Source organism: Trachemys scripta, chromosome 14, assembly GCF_013100865.1.
Source record: "Trachemys scripta elegans isolate TJP31775 chromosome 14, CAS_Tse_1.0, whole genome shotgun sequence".
In the NCBI taxonomy this organism is placed as follows: domain Eukaryota; kingdom Metazoa; phylum Chordata; order Testudines; family Emydidae; genus Trachemys; species Trachemys scripta.
Genome location: NC_048311.1, coordinates 3,330,284 through 3,352,640, shown reverse-complemented (window position 1 = coordinate 3,352,640; position 22,357 = coordinate 3,330,284). Strand labels below are relative to the sequence as shown.

General features: G+C 48.2%; 1 protein-coding gene across 1 annotated transcript; it reads right to left on the bottom strand.

Annotated features, from left to right (window-relative positions):
* Positions 1-1,471: 1,471 nt before the first annotated feature.
* TRIM7 (tripartite motif containing 7) lies at positions 1,472-21,564 on the bottom strand. Its single transcript, XM_034789505.1, has 7 exons — positions 21,107-21,564; positions 19,599-19,694; positions 14,445-14,675; positions 12,492-12,514; positions 8,930-9,045; positions 7,711-7,746; positions 1,472-2,820 (listed from the first exon to the last, which is right to left on the bottom strand). Exons 1-7 carry the CDS (start codon positions 21,521-21,523, stop codon positions 2,306-2,308), a joined length of 1,434 nt encoding a protein of 477 aa, XP_034645396.1. The 5' UTR covers positions 21,524-21,564; the 3' UTR covers positions 1,472-2,305.
* Positions 21,565-22,357: the final 793 nt, after the last annotated feature.

The window sequence follows — 22,357 nt, the reverse complement described above, 5'->3', positions numbered from 1 at the left end:
TCTATGCCAGTATCAGCAGACTGGTGATAAGATCACAAGCATTGGCAACCTTGGGAACTCCAACTCTCCAATATACGGAGAGTGATCTTTGCACCTAAATACACATAAAAAACATTTGTTGGATCTTCCTCCATGCTCTTCAGCCAGCTTTAAAAAAGAAACAAGAAAAGGGACTTATGCCAGCTGCAGTCGGCCCACCAGCTGGGTCTTTCCTTGGAAAAAATAAGTGGAAATGCTACAAGCTGCTGCACTGAGTGTGTTTTGCACCCTGGAGGTTGGTTAAGTTAAATATATCTCCCCAGAAGTGGAAATTAATAGTTTGTAGTGTTGTGTGTTTGCTGGACTTTATTTGCATACATCAACTACAGCAGATCATATGTCATCATATTAATTGATTGGCACTTTACTTTTTTTTCCAAAGCACTAAGCAAACTTTTATTAAATAATGTATTAAATGCATTAGATGCATTAACTGGTGAGAGATTATGTCATTGTGATAGCCAGGAATGGAATCCAGGATCCTGTTTCCAAGTCCCCTTTTCTAACCCATAGACAATACTGCCTCCGCCTAGATGTTTGCTGCATACGCATGGTTTATTCAGTGGCATCCTTCATGGCATGCACTCACATTTCTACATTGTGCAATAATGAGAAGCAATATACTCTGTCAGATTCATTTAGGATTTTATATCATGCTGATCACTCAAAATAAACCTGAATAACACTTTTCTGAGGGACCAAAAATTGAAATTAATACCATTCCCCATCTCCCTAATTTTCATTCATCTCTGCTCTTCTTGGCTCTAGCTAGCACCAGTGAGACAACCACAGAAATACTATGAAAGATAATATTCCCCTATCTGTCATATATGGTCCCCATTAACATAGTATCCAAATACCTCTCAATCGTCAATGTATTTATCCTCAGAGCACTACTGTGAGGAGTTCAGTATTATTGCCTCTTTACAGATTGAGAACAGTAACACAGAGCGATTGAATGGTCCAAGTTCACAAGAGGAGTTTGTAGCAGAGCAGATACGGGCTGCCATGTCTCTTTCATTTCATGCTAGTGTTCTTATAACTGCACCATCCTCCTTATGCTCCTAGGGTTATTTTCAACCTGTCTTGGAGCCTGAAATTCTGAGGAAAGTCTATTTGCATAAGACTCTTTACCCAGGTTTTCAGATTCAGGTTGTTAGTCTCTATAAAGTTACAACATAACAAGGTGTTTTCCAGACAGAACTTCTCACCGTGCTGAAGTTTTCCTGTATAAATACATAAGTCTGGGGGCTTCTAATAAAAATAAATTATGAGAGATATTCCCCACACTGAAGAAAGCCAGCACAAGACTGAAATATCACTTTCATCCCATTCAAGCCCAGTTTTAAATGGTGTATAATCCTTGGGTCTGATCGTATGGAAAATGTATGAGGCCAATTCTGAATAATATCAAATGAAAGCAAAATAAATGTTCATAGAACGCCTTCAGATTTTATTTCTACTACAAGGCCTTTTGATAATCAATGAGCTTCCAAGCCCCATCATGCAAAGAATTATTTGCCATTGACTTTCAAACAATTTACACATCAAGAGATACAGAAGAGGTGCATGGGTCACACAAATAGGACTAGCATCTAGCCTTCAAATACAGACAACAATCAGAGGCTCTCACTAAGGCCTCCGCTACTATAGGGAAACTGTTAAGCAATTGCTGGACTGGTGCAGCTCCAGTGATGGAAGCTGAAATTTAGACAAGGCTCAGCTGTTTCCAGCAGCGTTAGACCTGGTTTGTATTAGAAAATTTGCAACAGTTTAACTATATGGATTTACGATTGATCTTGTTAGACTAGAGCAAAACCCCGCGAATTGATGCATATAAACCAGAGCAGTCCTTATTTAAATTGGTTTGGCTTAAATGTGGTAATTTACAAGTCCTTAGACCCGGTCATATTGCTTTTGCCCTGCTAATCTTTGTCTATACTGGCAGTTTTCTGAAAATCTCCCCTCATTGCACCCGCCCTGGGGCCTGATCCAAAGCCCACTTAAATCAACTGGAGTCTGTTTATTGATTTTAAGGAGCTTTTGGCCCAACCTCACGGATTGCAGATGTAGACCAACGGCCATGTTGACTGGACTTGTTCTGGTCAGGGCTAGATCACCTGATCGTGAAAACACAAGCAACTGCCTAGGCTAGCTAGCTAACTACCTAGCTGTTGCATTAATGCCATGCTCATCTTCATGGTTTCTGGCTGCTTTTTCTGTGAGGGGCACCTGGGTAAGTCTTCAGTGAATTGTTTTGCAAGTTTCAGGGACACAGTTTAATGTAGGTGATTGTGGAGCAGACGGAAAAGAGGGGGAACACCCTCTCATTGAAGGCAACATTAAAGGTAAACATGTGCTGCATATTCTCAGCGTTGTAGAATGACACTTCTTCCCCTTCGTAGTCTAGGTAAACTCGGACCTTACTGAGCCTCTCACCAGTGCAAAGCGGGGTGCGTTGAGGGGAGGTGACAGCCCAGTAGCGCCCTCCGTTTTGCTGCACTGCCCAGATCCCCTCCTCGGGGGAAAACTGAGTCAGACCTTTCCTTCTCACCGACTCCCTGGCCACCCCAAAAGCCCAGCCGTCTGAAGCCCCCACTTCCACCTCCCAGTAATGCCTTCCCGACTTGAATCCTTCCAAAGCCAGCACCCGGGAGTTAGTGTCAAATCGCTTGGGGTTGTCAGGCAGCTCCTGTTTTCGGCATCCCATCCTCACACTCTTGAGATCTGTGGATAGGATAAGGAGCTGGTTGGCTGTATCCGGATCCAGAGTCAGGTCCTCTGTGGATAATAATAACAACAATGTAGAATTACTAGCAGAAGGAGAAATGATGCAAACCCCATGCAAATGATTAGCAATTTTATATCTGCACTGGAAGCTTGAATTCATAGGTGCCGACTCCATGGGTGCTCCAGGGCTGGAGCACCCACAGAAAAAAAAAAGTGGGTGCTCTGCATCCACTGGCAGCCCCATAGGTCAGTGCCTCCCCCTCTCCCCAGCACCTCCTTCTTGCTGGCAGCCCCTCTCATCAGATCTTCTCCCTTCCTCCCAGTGCCTGCCATGGATCAGCTGTTCTGTGGCATGCAGGAGATGCTGGGAGAGAGGGGGAGGACTGGGGGCAGGAAGAGATGGGGCAGGGGTGGAAAGAGGCAGGGCAGAGGCTTGGAGGATGGGTGGAGTGGGGCAGGGCCAGGGGCAGAACGCGGGTTGAGCACACCCCAGCAACTTGGCAACTCGGCACCTACGCTTGATTTTATGAATGACCATTTTTCCCAATGAGAGTAGAAGGGGGAAATCCCATTATGATGGTGATGTCAATGAAGAGCTTGTCCTTGTACGTTCTGATGCCTTCAGTGCTCTGGAAATCACTTTGCTGTGGTTTGAAGGACTAAGAAAGCAATGAAGTGCCCCCTGCTGCATCTTTTGAGAGGTGCATTTTTATGACCTTTCCGATGTTATGAATGCCTCACTCCCTCATTAGTTTGTAAAACAAGGGTTCTGCTGTAATAAAAAGCAACTGATACTTAGGTCAAGTTTTTCAAAATTGGGGTGCCTCCATTTCCTGGAGCCTCCAGTCCAAACTGGTTCCTAGTTGAGACGATTCAGATCTGAATTTGCAGCTCCCACTGGCTTCAGCTGGATTTGTGGTGGCTCCGCACTTCTAAAAATGAGGCCACTTACATATTTAGGTGCTCGACGTGAGACACATAAGGGGCTTGACACCCCATCTTCTAAAAATCAGAGCCTCTTAAAAACTGAGTATCCTTAGAATATCTACCAGTCGTTGTTGAAAATCTTGGCCTAAACATATCTCCATACCTCAGATTGGATTCAGATGCGTTTTAAGGAAGAGGGTAGATAAAATGATGCTTTATTCACAAAGTCAGGCTTAAAACAATCAGAGAGCTTAAGGGTATGTCCACACAGCACAAAACCTGTGGCTGGCCCATGCCAGCTGACTTGGCCTCGTGGGGCTTGGACTGTTTCATTGCTGAGTAGATTTCTGGCCTTGGGCTGGAGCCCGACTTCTGGAATCCTCCCACTTCACAGGGTTCTAGACCCCTGGCTCCAGCCCAAGCACAGAGGTCTACACAGCAGTGAAACAGCCCCGCAGCCTGAGCCCTGCGAGCCTGAGTCATCTGGCACGGGCCAGCCGCGAGTGTCTAGTTGCTGTGCAGACGCACCCTGTCACCTGAAATTGTGACTATAGCCAGCAAAGTTGTGAGGTGAAAATGGCATGTTCTCAAGCAATACAGCTTCCTCCCATGAACTGTCAAGTTGTGTTAGCATAAGAACATAAGAACCGCTGTACTGAGTCAGACCAAAAGTCCATCTAGCCCAGTATCCTGTCTTCTGACAGTGGCCAATGCCAGGTGCCCCAGAGGAAATGAACAGAACAGGCAATCATCAAATGATCCATCCCCTGTCACCCATTCCCAGATTTTGGCAAACAGAATCTGGGGTTTTAGGAGCATCAGGGATTTGGCTTCCAAGGCCTAAATTCCCTCACGCTTCACTGAAAATCCCAGCTTTTCAGTACCACAAAAAAGGGCCTGAAATTTCCCAATGAATTTAAATAGGCTCCATCTTTGTCCTCATGGATGAAACCTTGGCCCCACTGAAGTCAGTTACAAAACTACCATTGACTTCAACAGAGGCTGGATTTTGCCTCATGGTTTTATGCCCATTGGCCTAGCCAATGTGGCTTCTGTTTTGCCTCCCCCAAACTGCTTCAAATTTAAGAGCGTTCAGCTCTGGCTTCCCAGATCCGGCCACTCCCATTGGCTTCAGTTGGATTGGTGGCTGCTCACCGCTTCTGAAAACAAGGCCCTTAGAGATCTAGCTGCCCAGTTATGAGTTGAGGAGCCCCACTTTAGGCACCCAGGCTTGAAAACCTCAGCCTAGGACCTCTGGGGCTTTGCCCAGGCCCTCAGCTGCGCCTGCGAAAGGTCAAGACTTTGTGGCAGCACCACAGAGATGGGTGTGAAAGCTGGTGGTGTGGCAGCCGTGAAAGTGATGTGGACTAGAACAGAATGAGGGTGAAAGGTCTGTTTGTTAACAGAGGGGGTCTGTACTAGGCAGAGGGTGTAGCCCCAAAATATCTGAGCCATGAAATCACCTGGATTCATTTAAAGGGTAATATTGATTTTATGCACTTTTAAAAAATGATTGCAGTCTTGATTCTGCCTCTCGTATTGTCACTGGATGAAATTCACACCTTAGCAGAGATCACTACAAGGCTTAGGGATCATTTATCTCAAGCTTTGGCCTCCAAAATAGGCCTTGAGTAGGACTAAGGTGGTGGGTGGGCCATGTCTGTTATTTTCTCCTTCTCATAACACAGGAACTAGGAGTCACCAAATGAAATTAATAGGCAGCAGGTTTAAAACAAACAAAAGGAAGTATTTTGTCACACAATGCACAGTCAACCTGTGGAACTCTTTGCCAGAGGATGTTGTGAAGGCCAAGACTATAACAGGGTTAAAAAAAGAACTATATAAGTTCATGGAGGATAAGTCCATCAATGGCTCTTAGCAGGATGGGCAGAGATGGTGTCCCTAGCCTCTGTTTGCCAGAAGCTGAGAATGGGCCACAGAGGATGGATCACTTGATGATTACTAGTTCTTTTCATTTTCTCCAAAGAACCATGCATTGACCATTGTTGGAAGATAGGATACTGGGCTAAACGGACCTTTGGTCTGACCCAGTGTGGCCATTCGTATGTTCTCTGCACCTGGGTGGATTTTACCCCTTGCAAGTTTGTGAACCCCAAATGTTCAAAAATCACAAGTCTGACCCCCATCCCTACAGAAATCCTGAGATTGGCTTAAACATCCCAAGGTTTTAAAAAACCAATAAGAAATGAGGGGTTATTTGTTAGCTGGTTTCTGAGTCTTTGGGATGCCCTCAGGTCACATTTTTCCAATCTTGCCACAGACAACAGGGCTGGGAACTTATTCTTTTTTAAAAAAATGAAAGCTGAGATTCTCTCGAATCACATGATTCCTGGTACTGGGGCTTTAAATAAAACATCAGCTATCGTGAGACATGTGATAAGATTGTGAGAGTTGACAACATTGCCGTGAATTATAACTTATGGTCTGATCTAAAGCCTGTTGAAAAGAACATTGGACAGCAATTTGCTTTGGATCAGTCCCTTCTTCACAGTGTACTCTCTTGATTTCTCACGGAGTAAAGGCCCAATTTGGTCTTGTTTACACTTAAAAGGGTTTGCTATCAGTAAGATATAGCAGCATAGCTAATCATAGTGGAGATGCAGCTGAGTTATTTTGCTGGTATAGCTTAAACCAGTTCCCTGAACGGAATAAGGTATTTTTGCTGGCATAATTACATCTACACAAGGCCTGTTACCAGCACAGATACAGTAGAACTTCAGAGTTACGAACACCTCAGAAATGGAGTTTGTTCATAACTCTGAAAGGGTCGTACCTCTAAACTGACAATTCTCAAACTGTGGGTTGGGACCCCAAAGTGAGTTGCAACCCTGTTTTAATGGGGTACTACTACCAAAAAAAAAAAAAAAAAAGGAAAGCAGCATTTTTCTTCAGCATAGTAAAGTTTCAAAGCTTTATTAAATCAGTGTTCAGTTGTAAACTTTTGAAAGAACCATAACGTTTTGTTTAGAGCAGGGTTCTCAAACTTCATTGCACCGCGACCCCCTTCTGACAACAAAAATCACTACAGGACCCCAGGAGCAGTGACTGAACCCTGAGCCTGCCCAAGTCCCACCACCCTGGGCATGGGGGTATGGGGCTGGCAAAGCCAAAGCTCAAGGGCTTCAGCCCCAGGTGGGGGGCCTGTAACCTGAGCCCCGCCACCCAAGGCTGAAGCCCTGGGGCTTTGGCTTTGGCCCCAGGTGGTGGGGCTCAGGCTTTGGCTTGGGCCCCAGGCCCCAGCAAGTCTAACGACAGCCCTAGCAACCCCATTAAAACAGGGTTGCAACTCACTTTGGGGTCCCAACCCACAGTTTGAGAATTGTCAGGACCTTTTGACTCTTGAACTGAGTCTACATTTGAAATGCTACAGCTGCAGCTGGGCCACTGTAGTGCTTCAGTGTAGACACTACCGATGCTAACGAGAGGCGTTCCCGTCAACGTGGGTAATCCACCACCACAAGAGGCAGGGAGGTCAACAAAAGAATGCTTCTGTTGACCTAGTGCAGTCTACCTGGAGAATTAGGTTGGCTTAGCTTTGTAGCTATGGGGTGTGGATTTTTTACACTCCTGAGCGACACAGTTGGGTCAACTTCACTTTTTAGTGTAGACCAGGCCTAAGCCAACTGCATCTGGAAACCATTGAGAGAGAAGAAAATTAAAATTGTCATTTTTCCTCCACCAAAGCTCGTAAGTGCCGACTCCATGGGTGCTCCAGTGTGGAAAAAAACAGTGGGTTCAGCACCCACCAATCAGCTGTGTAGTGGGCTCTGCCGATCAGCTGTTCAGCAGTGGGCAGGGGTCGCTGGGGAGAGGGAGTGGAGTGGGGGCAGGAAGAGACAGAGCAAGGGTGGGGCCTTGAGAGAAGGGGCAGAGTGGGGGCGGGGCCTCAGGGCAGAGGGGATTGGAGCACCCACCCGGAAAGAAGAAAGTTGGCACCTGTGCCAAAACCCTGTGTAACTTACAACCACAAGGTAAAGACTACGTTCCTTTTACCTTTTTCACCTTTTCCCAGTTCATCCTGCAGAGTCTCTGAAAGAAGAAGAAAGTCAGTTAGTGCCGATGCCGAGGGGCAGAACCTCAAGGGAAGAGGCGGAGTGGGGGGCAGAGTGGAGCCCAGGCCCCACCTCCTACTTCTATGGAGCTTCACTTCCGGTGCTTCAAAGGTGGTGACTGGCTGACATGCCTCCGGAGGGGTGACCTGCACCACATCCACGGCATTTCCACCCTGCATGGCTGGCCTTTTTTGGGGAAGCTTAGATTCCCCTGGCCTCTTATACACGCTGCCCAGGATGGCCAATCCCTAGCTCTCAAAAATCATGAGATTGGCTTAAAATATTAATACTTTTCTTATTTTTCTGTGCTGTCTGGTTTCTGAGACTTTAGGCTACACTCTCGGGCCATGTTCTCAAGCTTTTCTGTGCAACCACATGGTCTAGAAACTTCCTTTTTAAAAACATGACAGCGGAGATTCTCATGAAATAGCCTGACTCTGGGAAGCTGGGGTTTTGAGCACAATGCCCAGTGTCAGCAGACTAGTGATAAAATTGAGAAGCGTTGGCAACCTTGGGAAATCCACCTCATTGCTTTCGACTTGAGAAGAGCCTGAATACTCAGCGGAGTCACGCTTAGCTAACAGACTGTTTTTGGGTGTCAATAATGAGTGAAAAATCATTGTAAACATTATCATTGCCAGTCACTTCTTGACTGGCCTTAATGTTTAACATCTCTCTCAAATTCTGTCCCATGAGTCTGTCTGTAGTCACAGAGCTCTACAGAGCTTCTCTAATGTTGTTGGGCCTTGTTCTTATTTTTGGTTCTTAGTCAAGCAAATTGTCCACTGAAGTCAGTAGGTGAAATTCCCCCTTCTGCAGAGGTCTAGGCACCACTTAAAACCTCAAAACCGGGCTTCAGTGGCAAAGGCTCTTGGTTCAGGAGTGAATTTCATCTCATGGGATTTTCATCTAAGAAAGGCCCTGTTGTTTTTAGTTTCACTAATTTCTCATGCTTTTGAAATCTCTTAGCACCATCTACTGGCTGCTCTTGGTTGGTGCAATAATCTGTTACCAAAGAGGCTAAAAAAGACACGCACAAAGAATCATTATCTTTTCCCTTGGGCACTGAACATATCAGGGACCTCTTTAGCACCAAAATCCATAGAAAACATTACTGAAGGCCAAGTATATTTTAAAATAGAGGTTTTCCTTCTACTCACCTTTGAATTTCTTGAACACTCCCTTGAGGACAACAGTCTTGAGAGAGAAATTGCTGATAGAGCTTTTCATATCAGAAGAGACAGGAACTGGCTTCTGAAACTTCAGACCATTGCTTCTGAAGAAAAAATGGAAATTGTTCTATATTATGATGATGATCTATAGAGCTGCTCCAATGCTCACAAATATTCACCAAAGTATCCAATTCGTTTTGTGTTAGCGCTTGAGAATGAAATTCACTCCTTGGGCAGAAGGGCCAGCACAAATTTTAAGCCCCACTTATGTCTTCCACCACAAAACTGGGCTAGTCATACTGAAGTGGTGTTGATTAATAGTATTTCTCCAGCTATAGTGCTAGCTGAATATGTTCACTGAAAAAAATGACAATATTCTGCAAATAATGAATTCAATGTATAGTATTCATCAAGATCTATCTATCTCACTTATTTCTCAGGGGAGCATGTGTAGTAAACCATGGACTTAGCACACCAGTCCTCACATCTTCTCTGCTGCTTGGATGTGATCCATTGATGTCAATGAAAAGAATCCAATTAACTTCACTGGGCATTGAATCAGTGCCCTACCCTATCCTCATCTCATCAGCTCGTCATAGACAGATCCCCAACCACTCAGGGGGCCAGGAGAAGCATGTACAATGCTGCAGAGATATGTGACTCCCCGCTCCTCTGGGTGGATGTGGGGATATGCCTGCAGAGAGAAGACGCTCAAGCTCTTTCTGTTAATGTCTTGGTTTGTTTTTAATTATTTATCACCACAACTGGAGGACTCAGCCCAGGGATAAAGGACTGAACAGCCCAAGGAGACGAACCCTTCTTCTCACCCTTTGAGTGGGACCTTCTCAGGCACTGTATAAAATAGATTGAAACAGGAGAGGGAGATTTCCCCATGCCAGACAAAGTGGAGAGGAGTGGACTGCTGACCCAAGCCAGAGAAAGGAGGGGGAGCTATCCCCTACTTTTAATTATATGTAGCTCTTCTCATCAGCAGACTTCAAAGGAGGTCAGTATCATGATCCCCATTCACAGAGGGGAAAACTGCGGCCCATCATCCCCCCTGCACAGCCAGGAATAGAATCCACACCTCCTGAAGTCCACAGTTGCCAACTTTCATGTGGTAAATAAGTAGGGTGACCAGATGTCCCAATTTTATAGGGACAGTCCCGATATTTGGGTCTTTTTCTTATATTGGCTCCTATTACCCCCACCCCCGTCCCGATTTTTCACACTTGCTGTCTGGTCACCTTATAAATAAACCAAAAGCTATTCCCACTTCAAAACAAGGCCAAAACAAGCCAGTCCCTAAGAACCCCAACACTCTATGTGACTAGATCCCCCCGGCGTGCAGTCTGGGCCTGTGGTGGGATCACTGTGCACCCCTGAGTCTCCCCGCCCCACTCTTGCCCCTGCTTGCCCCTTGCCCCTGCTTGCCTGGAGCCAATCAAAAGAAAGAAGCAATAAGCTACAACAAGCAAAAAGCTACAAGCCAAACAAGCAACAAAAACTAGCCAACAAGCAACTCACAAGCTAATTAAGCCAAAAACAAGCCGAATTTCTGCAGATTTTTTGTGGGTTTGGCATGTCTGCTGAAGCCCCATCTAATGCTCGGATCACTAGGCCAAACTGCCTCCTTTAAACAACAAGCAGCAGCCCAACTTCTTTGAGCCCGAGTCAGCTGGCACAGGCAGGGCCGGCTCTAGGTTTTTTGCCGCCCCAAGCTAAAAAAATCCCCCCCCTGGGCTCTCACCCCCACCCTACACGCACCCCCTGCCGCCCCAGCCCTGGGCTCCCCCCACCAGTGCTGACTCCGCCCGCTTCCCCCTCACCTCCAGCCGGTCTGGCGCTGGCAGGGTCGGGGTAAGCGGTAGGGCTCCCGGGCCGCGCCTCAGCCCAGGGTCCCTCCAGTCTGGGCTCCCACCTCCAGGACCGGCCAGGACCCAGGAGGGCAAAGCCAGGGGACCTCCCTGGCAGGGGACTGAGGAGCCAGGGCAGGGTAGCCCCAGAGGGAGCGGAGCCCCGGAGAGCGGGATGTGGGCCCTGCATGGCAGCGCCCCGCCCTCTATGGCCCCGCTGCTGCTTCTGGCCACCCTGCCGCAGTCCCTGGGTGGCTCGGGCCACTTCGCCCAGCCCGGCTGCTGCCTGGGGGGGCGGTCACCCTGTGGCATCTGCAGGTGGCTCCGTGTGCCTCGAGGGGCGGCCCCCAGCCTGAGTGTCCCCCACTAGGAGCCTGCCCAGCCCAGGCACAAGGTGCGGGTGCTGCTCCCCTGCGGCGCGAACCGCAGCGGCCCCAGGGCGACGTGCTGCTGCTGCCAGGGCTGGCTCTAGGCTTTTGCCATCCGAAGCAAAAACAAACAAACAAACAAATAAATAAATGAATAAATAAAAGATGGCCAGAATGCCGCCCTTGAAAATGTGCTGCCCCAAGCATGTACTTGGTTTGCTGGTGCCTAGAGCCGGCCCTGGACACCGGCCAGCCATAGGTTTTTCTTTGCCACGTGGACATACCCTAAGAGACTTGTCCAATATCCCCCAAGAGGTCCCAGACAAATTGGCAGAGCAAGCACTTAACTGCAGAATTTGAAAGTCCTCCACTAGCATCCTGGTTATTGTGCCATACTTCAGGGCAGGATTTTGTTACCTTGGTGGGGAAGGCTGTCACTGACTCTGGGTAAAATCCGTCTCAGTGCCGAGGAACTATGCAACATCCTCAGTTCCTGCTGATGGAACTATGTAATGGATCTCGGGCCTGCCAATGGAATTATGCGATGCAACTAGGGCCTGCCGACGGAACTATGCAACACTGGAGTCCGACATCAAGATCTTAAAAGAAAGGCCATCGAAGTCACTGAAAGATGCCCAGTGACCTCAAAGGGCCTTGGATCAGGCTATAGGTGAGGTTTAAGTAGTGGTGCGCCACACCATGTCTGAGCCACCGTGCCAAGCTGAATTTCATCCTAAGGGTTTAAATCAGTGGTCCTCAAACTTTTCAGGGCTGGGAGCAGGGCCACAGCTTCCAGTGGAGGGAGTGTGTGTGGACAGGGGTAAGGGGGCCAAGGCTGGGCCACAACTGGGGGCAGGTCTGAAGCCGGGAATGGCTGGGGGGCAGGGCCAGGGCTGGGAGCAGGGCCTGAGCAGAGCTGGGGGCAGAACAGAGCTGGGTGGTGTTTCCTCCCTGCTGCTCCCCCCAAAACGTTCCTCCACGCCCCACAGGTTGGGAATCACTGACATAAATGGTGCTCATGGGATACGTAAAGGATGAGTTGTATGTTACACAGACAAATAAAAGCAGGACTCCAGTCTCCATGGTTTTCAATCTGGTGCTTGATTGAGCTCCCTGGTAGGAAAAGGAGATCTGAGAGTTTCTGAGGGTTTCTAAATTTCCACAGAAGATGCTAGAAGGAGCCCAGGGTTTGTGTGGAGTGGCAGGCACCCTTTCTGTCCCAGTGTGCCCTCGTGTCCCTGATTATCTCTGAAGGGCTAACACTGACTGTTCAGCAGCACTCGTGAGAAAAGCATGAGGAAGTGTAAAAAAAACGTGGCTCCGTACCTGTTCAAGATGCTCGTCACATCCTAGAAGAGGGGAAAGAAAGAGATACTCCCTTGCATTCATGTCACTCACTGGACAGGGTGTGTTCTTCATTCCCACCCGCTCTGTGGACTACCCACCAAACGCAAGTCTATAAGTGCTCCTATGCATTAGTCCTTATCCTTGACTTCAAACTCATACTTTAGCTCTAAGTATCAGTATTAGCTCTAAGTACCCACAAAATCTTATGCCTAAATAAATCTGTTAGTCTTTAAGGCGCCACTGGACTCCTCGTTACTCTTTTCTCTTTTCAATCCCTAGTCATGGCCAAAATTAAGTCCCTACACTCTGGCACTGACTTTCTTTTTTGCTGGTGGGTGCTCCACCCTTGCTCTGCCCCGAGTCTTCACTCCCACTCGGCCTCTTCCCCCAAAGCCACAACCCCACTCCATCTCTTCCCACCCTCGCACTTCCCCCTCTCCAAAGGCTGCCCCTGCCCGCCCGCCGGCGGCTCCCTCACTCTCCTCTGCTCCCTCCCCTGAGCGCCTCCCACCTGCTCCTCTTCACCTCCTCCCCCCGATGCCCTCCCGCCCACTCACCACTCGCTCCTCTCCACCCCTCAGCCAAGTGCCTCCTACCCACTGTGCTGCTTGCTCCTTTCTGCCCCCTCCTCCATTAAGGGTGAGTGACGGAGGGAGGGAGTGGAGCGGGGCCCTCAGGGGAAGAGGTACAGCACAGGCAGGGCCACCCGAAAAGAGGCCAAGTGCTGGTGGAGCCATGGTCCATGGGTTCTGAGCACCCCTTATTTTTTTTCCATGGGTGCTTGAGCCCCGGAGCACTCACGGAGTCAGTGCCTATGCCTACACTGACATTTCCCACATTGATAATTCCGGATAAGACATTCCCCTTGTTCCTTACATTTTATAAGAGCTGAGGGCCAGATACCCAGCCTGTGTGTATATCAGCACAGGTGACTTCAATGGATGTGTACCAATTTTCAACCAGCTGAGGATTTGGCTCTATGGATGAAACGGACCCTTGTGCAGAGAGCCCAACACAAGATACCACTGAAATCCTCCAACCAGCGCTTCAGTGGAGGGTTGTGGTTTGGACAAAATGTCATTGAAGCTAGAGGAGAATGTCAGATACCTGCAAAAAACACTTAAGCTCGTTTATTGCAGCCCCCACCTAAAACATAGGGATATGCAAGGAATTAGAACCATATGGGCTGGTTACTGGGTGAGGATGTGTGGGTGAACCACACAGGGACAGGCTGGAAGAGACACTACAGATACACCCTGGACAATCACGAAGTACTGCTAGTGAAAGGAGGCTTGGAGTTGTGAGCAAAGATATGATCTTCTGTTGTTTGGGTCCTTCTGTGTTCTGGGAAACAGGACTTGTAAATGAACTAGATTGCATGAAAGGTCTCTGACTCCACCACCAATTTCTCCTCCCAGCTGGAACGACCCGCAAGACATAAGAACATAAGAATGGCCCTATTGGGTCAGACCAAGGGTCCATCTAGCCCAGTATCCTACCTTCTGACAGTGGCCAGTGCTCCAGAGGGAATGAACAGAACAGGTAATCATCAAGTGATCCATCCCCTGTCGCTCATTCCCAGCTTCTGACAAGCAGAGGCTAGGGACACCATCCCTGCCACAAATGTTTTAGCTAGCTGCTTGGGCTAAAAGAAATAACATGGAGCGGCGGGGATGAATTCCCCCATGACGCACTCTCTTTTGTGTACCAATCCCAATAGCTTTGAATGCAGCCATCAGTCAGAAGTAGAGCTGGTTGGACATTTTTCAAATCAAAATTCCCATCCACGCCCCACACCCGGCCATTCATTTTTATTTATGTATGTATTCTGTTGGGAGAAATGGCTGCCGTTATTGAGGCGTCTTATTTTGTGATGCTGATGGGTAAAGGCCTTCTCCTTCCATGCCCAAGAGCTCATGGCTCCAGCCTTACCTTGAGCAACTCAAGCACCGGCTGTTGGATTTTCTCTTTCAAGTCTGTTATCAGTTGGTTGAGGAGTGAAATCTCCTTGGAGAGCTCGGTGAGGTTCTCATTCTGCTTCTTGGCGATGCCCTTCTCCATCTTCTCCAGCTGGCTCAGGAGGAGATGCTCCTGGTCGTGCAGAAACTGGCGCAGACCCTCGAATTCAGAGATGAGCATCTGCCGCTCCAACTCTATAGTTTTCTTCAACAAAAATAAATGACCAGATAGAGGGCAGGTCAGTAAACTCATTTGATGGATTGTACATCGCTGAATGCAATGGCAGCATGAGGTAGTGAATAGAGCTAGTCAGAAATTTTTGCTGAAACAGGTTCCCACTGACGAATACCAATTCAACCAACCCCCCCAAATTTCCATAGATTCCGGTGCCAGAAAGGACTGTTGAGATCATCTAATGTGACCTCCTGAACAACACAGGACTTAGAACTCACCCCACAAAAAGAATTCCTTTTGTTACGAGAGCATATCTTAAATAAATAAGCTAGCCCTCCCACTTTTTACCTGCCTTAAGGGCAAGCGATGGGGGGAGGAGGCAGAGAGGAGCGAGCAGGGGCCGGGATCTCAAGAGGATGAGGTGGTGCAAGGGAGGGGTCTCAGGGGGTAGAGACATTGCAGGGGAGGGTCTCAGGGAGAAGAGGTGGTGTGGGGGTGGGGCCTCTGGGGGAAGAGGCAGCACAGAGGCGGGGCCTTGGGGAAGGGGCAGAGTGAAGGGCGGGGCTATGGTTCAGGCGCTGGTGCCCCCCCTCCACACTTCTAGGAAGCTTCCAACGCTCCTGCCTCAGGGTCTGACCCTAAACCCATTAAAGTCAATGGGAGTCTTTCCACACACTTCAGTGGGCTCTGGCTCAGGCTTTTGTCTTTCTGGGCCTCTGTTCTCCATCTGTAAAATGGGGGTAGTAGCACAGCCCTGCCTCACAGGAGTGCCGTGAGGATGAAAACATTAAAGACTGTGAGGTGCTTAGATATTATGGTAATGGTGGGCTGATAAGAACCTTAGATTGCCTATAAACTTGTGAAGAACATGAGTGAATTTCCGCTTTATGTGATCTCTGAACTATAAGTAAATTCACACAACCCCAGTTAGTTATGCTCTCATTTAACCCAGTTCCAACCAACTAATTACATATTGACTACATCATTTATATATTGAAGGGGGACTTCAAGGCCCAAAGAGCTTAAAAACTAAGCCCTGGTCTACACTACAGAGTTAGGTCAACGCAAGGCAGCTTACGTCAACCCAGCTCTGTCAGCGTCTACACTAAAATTTCGCTCCCACCGATGTACCTCACCCACTACACCGACTTACTAACTCCACCTCTACAAGAGGCATAGAGTCAATGTGGACGTAGTTAGGTTGACACAGTGTCAGTATAGACGCTGCGTTGCTTACATCAACTGTTACCGACCTTCAGAAGCTTCCCCACAGTGACAGTACAATCGGTGCAAGCGCTCCCGGTGAGGACATGCACCACCGACACAAGCTGCAGAGTGTAAACACACCCAAGTGACGTAATTACCGCAGTGACTGTACGCTGACATAAGTTAGGCCAACTTCATTTTGTAGTGTAGACGTGCCCTAAAAGGCAAAATGGAAGAGGCGGATGGATGAGACCAGCAAATGGGGAGGGAGGACAGGGTGACAAATGTGGGTGTGCCTTTCTGTACGCGCCCAGAAGAGGGGAGTTTTGAGAAGGGACATGCGATGATGGCTCTACAGATGTTGATGGGGCCCTTCTGCTACTTTAAGGGGCAGACTGGGAGACGGCACAAAGACTAGGGCCTGTGGCCACGGGTGCCACCTTCCTCCTGTCCCCGGGGGTGCTGAACCCCCGCTCAGCCCCAGGCCCTGCCCCCACTCCACTCCTTCCCCAAGCCCTACCCCCACCTCACCTCTTCCTGCCCAGTTCCACCCTCTCCCCTGAGTGAACCCCATCCCCACTCCTCCCCCTGGAGCACCCCTGGGTTGGTGCCTATGCCTGTGGCTGCTGGTTGTGTGCACACGGTAGTTTTATCACCACACCGCTGGGGCTGAAGTGCATTTGTGCACGCACAGCCATCACATAGCATGGCTGTGCTTGTATCGGCGTATTCTGGACAAATATGTATGTGACTCAGCATGGTATAAAGTCAGGGGTGAAAGTAATTTACAGGACTTACTGGTACTGCCGGAGTCCTGAGGGGGGCGTGGCCTCATCTGGAAGAGGCGTGGCCTCAATTGGAAGAGGTGGGGCTCTCAAGATTTAAAGGCCCTGGGGCACTGGCTGTGGCTGGGAGCCCCAGGGCCTTTAAATCAACCCGGGGCTCCCAGCTGCAGAGGTGGCTGGGAGCCCCTGGAGCTCAGAGGCAAATTAAAGGGCCCAGAGCTCCCACAGCTGCGGGGAGCCCCGAGCCTTGCCGGGCTGGGGCCGGGATTTAAAGGGCCTGGAGTTCCCGCCGCGGCGGGGAGCCCAGAGCCCTTTAAATCCCCGCTGTGGGAGCCAGTGCGGTCCGGCACGGCGTACTGGCTCTTGCCGGTACACCGTACCGGACTGTACCAGCTTACTTTCACTTCTGTATAAAGTGCTGTATTTGCTCAGCACCAGAGGAGCGTCTCAAGTTATCAACAGCTCCCCTTTCCTTCTACTGAGACAACAGTGTGGAACAATGTGCTCTGGGATATCCAGTCACACAGAAAGACAGGAGAAAGACCAGGCAAACTGGTTAGACAAGCATGGTTAGGTGACTCCGGCCTCAGGTCACAAAAATAATTGCTGGGACAGTTATCTAACCATCTGCCAGCCTGGCTTTTGGCTAGGCTTGAAATGTCATCAGAATTATTAACAAGTGTTGCCAGCTCTCATGAGTCTATCATGAGTCTCACTGCGTTTAGTGTGCAATACTCTCCCTTTTATCTGAATGGCCTGGGGGGACATCCAAAACTTTCAGACAACTTGGAAGTGCTACTTTTGAGCTGTGTTCTAGCTGCAAACTGGCAGGCAGTCATGGTCCAGGTTCAGCTGGGAATAACTTTACCTGACTGGCTGCTGTCATTGCCATTTTCCAGGCTATCAACCAACGAATGGCAGAATTCTGCCTGGCAGCCTCTCCCCTGCCAGCCCTGTGGCTGTCCCAGATTACTTCTACTCTGCAGGCTAAGGGTATGTCTACACTTAAGCCACTACAATACTGTTTGATTGGCAGGGAGAAAGTACTTCCGAGGCAGGGACTTTTAGTTGTGTGTTAGTACAGTGCCTAGCACAATGGAGTCTTGGTCCATGACAGGGGCTCCTAGGAACTGTAATAATAATCATCATCATCAATAATTAATAATAGCAAGATAATAAACAGAAGGGGGAAGGGCAATAAACTTTAGCTTTGAAGGAATGACATGAAATGGGCACTAGATAGTAACAGAGGATAAGGAATGAAATGTATTGCTCTAATGCATGTATGGTCAAAAACTTCCCCTGGGTTCTTTTTCTCCTTTCACTAGATTTGGGTTGCACGAATTTTCCGAGTTAAAGCTGGATTCCCCTCCCCCCTCCATTGTTTATTTTCTCTAAATCAAGCATTTATGTTCCACTCCCTTGTGACATCCTCCTCTCACACCCCATCCCCCCTCAATCTTGAATCGAGCAGGCTGATATAATCCTAAGCAGGGGAAACTGTGTAAATCTGTGTAGAAGTTTGCATGGTACTCGAGGTCTCTGAGGATGATCAGGATACATGAGGCTCAGCGGGGCATGACCAGTGACAGAGGAATGGGAACATGGGGCTTGATCCAGCCCTGTGGTGATTTGCACAGCTCCCACCAAAGTTACACAGTTTCAACGCCTCTGTATTTGCTCAGCACCAGAGGAGCGTCTCAAGTTATCAACAGCTCCCTTTTCCTTCTACCGAGACAACAGCTGGTGATCCAGCGGGAGTCCAGAGCCAGCAGTCAATAAATGTTGACTTAAATAGCATTTTGCACTGCTTGCTATGTAGTTGTGTTGCACTTTGACTAGACAAGAACTACCATACTTTCCACTGGAAAAATCTCTCTGTTGTTGCTGCTGACCTATATTCTCAAATGCGATCGATGATTTTGGGGGGTTTCCATTTTGAAGGGTCCAGTTTGAGACACCACAAAGAGTCCAGGATTTCAGAAAGTGCTGAGCTCACATCCCCTGAAAACTAAGCCCCTTTAACTCCCATTTTTGACCGGGTAATTAACCTTCAGAACAACTCCCGCAGGCATGTGGTCACTGCTTAATTTTGTAATGAAAGAGGTGCCAGGGCTCAAGCAATTTTCTTACATTCATAACCAAAGCAGCAAGCCCAGAAGTGCTGGGGTTATGAACTGCCAAGGCTAGAAGTGCCAGGATTCGGCACTGGTACAAATTAAGCACCAGATGTGGTGGATTCTCCATCCTTGAAGTCTTTAAATAAAGATTGGATGCCTTTCTAAAAGCCACGCTATGGCTGAAACTGGGAAGATGGGCTTGTTGCAGAAATTACTGGGTGGGGGGGCTCTGGGTCTGTTTTGCAGGAGGTCAGACTGGCCTCTAAAATCCAGGGTTCCATGACTCTAAGGTGTCTTAAATAGGGCAAGGGCACCAAAAAAGTGTGTGTGTGTGGGGGGGGGGGGTGGAGCATCAAAAATCACAAGTCCCTTTTCAGATTTTAGGTCAGTTTTAGTATTTCTATGACACCTATTTCCGTAATAACCCAATGGGAATCAGGAGCAGCGGAAGCACCCTAAAAGTGGTGGGGGGCTACAGGTGCCTGAATCATGGCTCTGTCCCCTGCTGCACGCCACCCCCTAAGGCACCACCCTTGCACTGCCCCTTCTCCCTGAGCCCCCTCCTTCATACCACCAGTTCCCCCAAGGCCCAGCCCTTGCACTGCCCTTCCCCCAAGATCCTGCCCCCCGCTCACTCCTCTCTGCCCTCTCCCGCTGTCGCTCACCCTTACAGCCAGTAAAAAGTGTGGGGCTATGACCCCCTGGTCCCACCTGTTCCGGCGCCCCTGATGGGAATACAGTGTTACATACTAAGAAGAATCAAGTTTACCACCGTGCAGACATAAATGTCAATAAGAGGCTCCTAACTCATTGCTATCTTGTCATTAATAGCAGGCACCCACCAGTAGCTCTTGGCTTTTCTTATCATCCTTTGATTTAAATTCCAGCAATTCTTGTCTCTCTTTCTTCAGGAAATCCAAACGGCTCTTAATTTGTTCCTAGGAACAAGGGGAAACATTCTATTTGATTATTATTATTTGTTTTTGTTGGGGTCTTATTGTGTTGGTGTATTTTGTTCTCAGTGCACAGAGACAACACAAGAGAAAAAACTCAGGGTTACTCACACAAACACACTCATACAAATGAAACAATCGTGTTCGCACACAAAAAGAGGCAGACCTATGCATACATACAAACAGACAGACAGACAGACACAGAGAAGGAATGCAGTCATATATGCGCATGCACACACACACACATACACACACACACACAGAAGAAACTCACATACATATTCATATATACACGAGAGGACATTCTCACACACACAATACTGCTGCATTTATCAGCTGTAAATTCCATTTTAATTAAACTTAGCCCCGGCTCAGGAGAACCAGTGTCTGCAAAAGACCTTATTCATCCTTGGGAATTCTCCCTTGACAAAAATAGATCGGGAGACTCTCGCTCATTTAACCCTTCGTTTTCTAGCAAGGCAACTGAGTAAGTAAACGTTTGCAGCATCAGGCTCCTTCAATCACACGGCTTAAATTCAATATACTTAAGGAAAACTAACTGGAGCCAGCATTCTCCAGCTTTCCCATAGTATGCACCATTTCTTGACAGAGAGATTGTCTTCTAGAATTAGGATCCCACACCCTCCCTTCCCATTTGCAATCACATAACATCTTGGTAGCGGCCACAGCAATTGCTTACACAGAAAGGTAATGGTAGGAAAGTATTTTGTGTGTTTTTAGATGTCTTTTAGTGCAGCTGGAGAAAATGGAGAGACCAGTAGTTTATGATGTGCCAGCTCCCCACAGAAGAGTGCTCTGTGGAAAACCTCTGTACTAGGTGATTGCCATGTGCTTTCATGGCGTAGATCAGTGATTCTCAACCTTTCCAGACCACTGTACCCCTTTCAGGAGGCTGATTTGTCTTGCATTGCCCCCAAGTTTTACCTCACTTAAAAACGACTTGCTTACAAAATCAGACCTAAAAATACAAAAGTGTCACAGCCACTATTACTGAACAATTGCTGACCTTCGCAGTTTTATCATATAATTATAAAATGAATCGACTGAAATATAAATATTGTACTGACATTTCAGTGTACAGTATATACAGCAGTATAAACAGGTCACTGTCTGTAGGAAATTTTAGTTTGCACTGAATTCGCTAGTGCTTTTTATGTAGCCTGTTGTAAAACTAGGCAAATAGCTAGACAAGTTGATGTACCCCCTGGAAGACCTCTGCATACCCCCAGGGGTTTGTATACTCCTGGTTGAGAACCACTGGTGTAGCTAGAAACACAGTGGGGGATGTAGATGATAGAGTGGGAGAGGGAGACTTGATAAATACAAATATAGATAGACATACAGATCTGATGATAGACAGACAGACAGACAGATACCTTGTACTCCTGGGCAGCCTCCTCTACAGGCACCACAGTGTGAGGCCGGTGCTCCCGGGATCTGTCACACACCACGCAGATCGACCTCTGATCATCCCTGCAGAAGAGTTTGAATGCTTCCCTGTGTTTCTCACAGAGCCCCTCCTCCAGAGCCTCTTTCGTCCCAGATACTGCAAACTGGCTGATGATCTCGCACATGTTGGCCAGCTGCCTGTTGGGCCTGAAGTTCTTCTGTGGGAAGATCTCCCGGCACTGAGGGCAGGGGAAATCCATCTCCAGGCCTCTCCAGCTCTTGGTGATGCAGGCTCGGCAAAAGTTGTGGCCGCACTCTATGGACACGGGGTCTTTGAAGAACTCCAGGCAGACCGAACAAGTTGCCTCGTCTTGGAGGTTAGTGGGGAGGAAGACAGCAGCCATGGCTCTTTTCCCTGACAGCAGGAACTGCTTTCACTTTAATGAATGCTTGGCACTGAATGAGATGTGGGTGTTCCCATTCCGAGACCAGCTGGTGTCACAGGGTCATATCTGCAGTGTCAAATTTCTTAAACTGGTAATGAGTCATTCATCAGGGCTTCAGCCAGCGGAGGAGACTCGGATGGAAAACATAGGCAGAGAGATGCCCAACCCACCCACACCCCCCCTCCAGATCTGTGTTCTGGATCTGGGCTTGATCATTCTTAGCAATAGGAGGTTGGAAGAGGATGGGATGCCACTCAAGATCTGAATTCCAGAGCTAGATCTAGACCTAAATGTCATCGCTCCCTAGTGGGCCCAACTCAAAACTCTGGAGCTGAATTCTGGATCTGTACTTCATAGCTCTTACAGACCTCCATTCAGGATATCACTTGAGTGCCTGCTTAAGACCCATTGACTTCAGTGCTTAAGTGCTTTGTTGATTAAGGATGCTTTCTTGAACTGCAGCTATGACAAATGTAGGCAGGGTCTGAATGAGCTCTCCCCTGACATCTAGTGATGAGTTGTGGAAGAGGACTTCGGAGTTGCTCTCCTTTGCACTGTCTCACCCACTCTGCCTCGGTGCTCAGCATGATGGGATTGCTTTGCCCAAGCGGAGTGCCTGAGGGGTCGGTCCTGGGATGGTTTTGTTCAACATCTTTATTAATGTTATGGACAATGGGATGAATTTCAGCCTCAGCAAATTCGTGGATGACACTAGGCTGCGGAGAGAGGTAGATATGCTGGACGGTAGCAATAGGGTCCAGAGTGACCTAGACAGATTGGAGGATTGGGCCA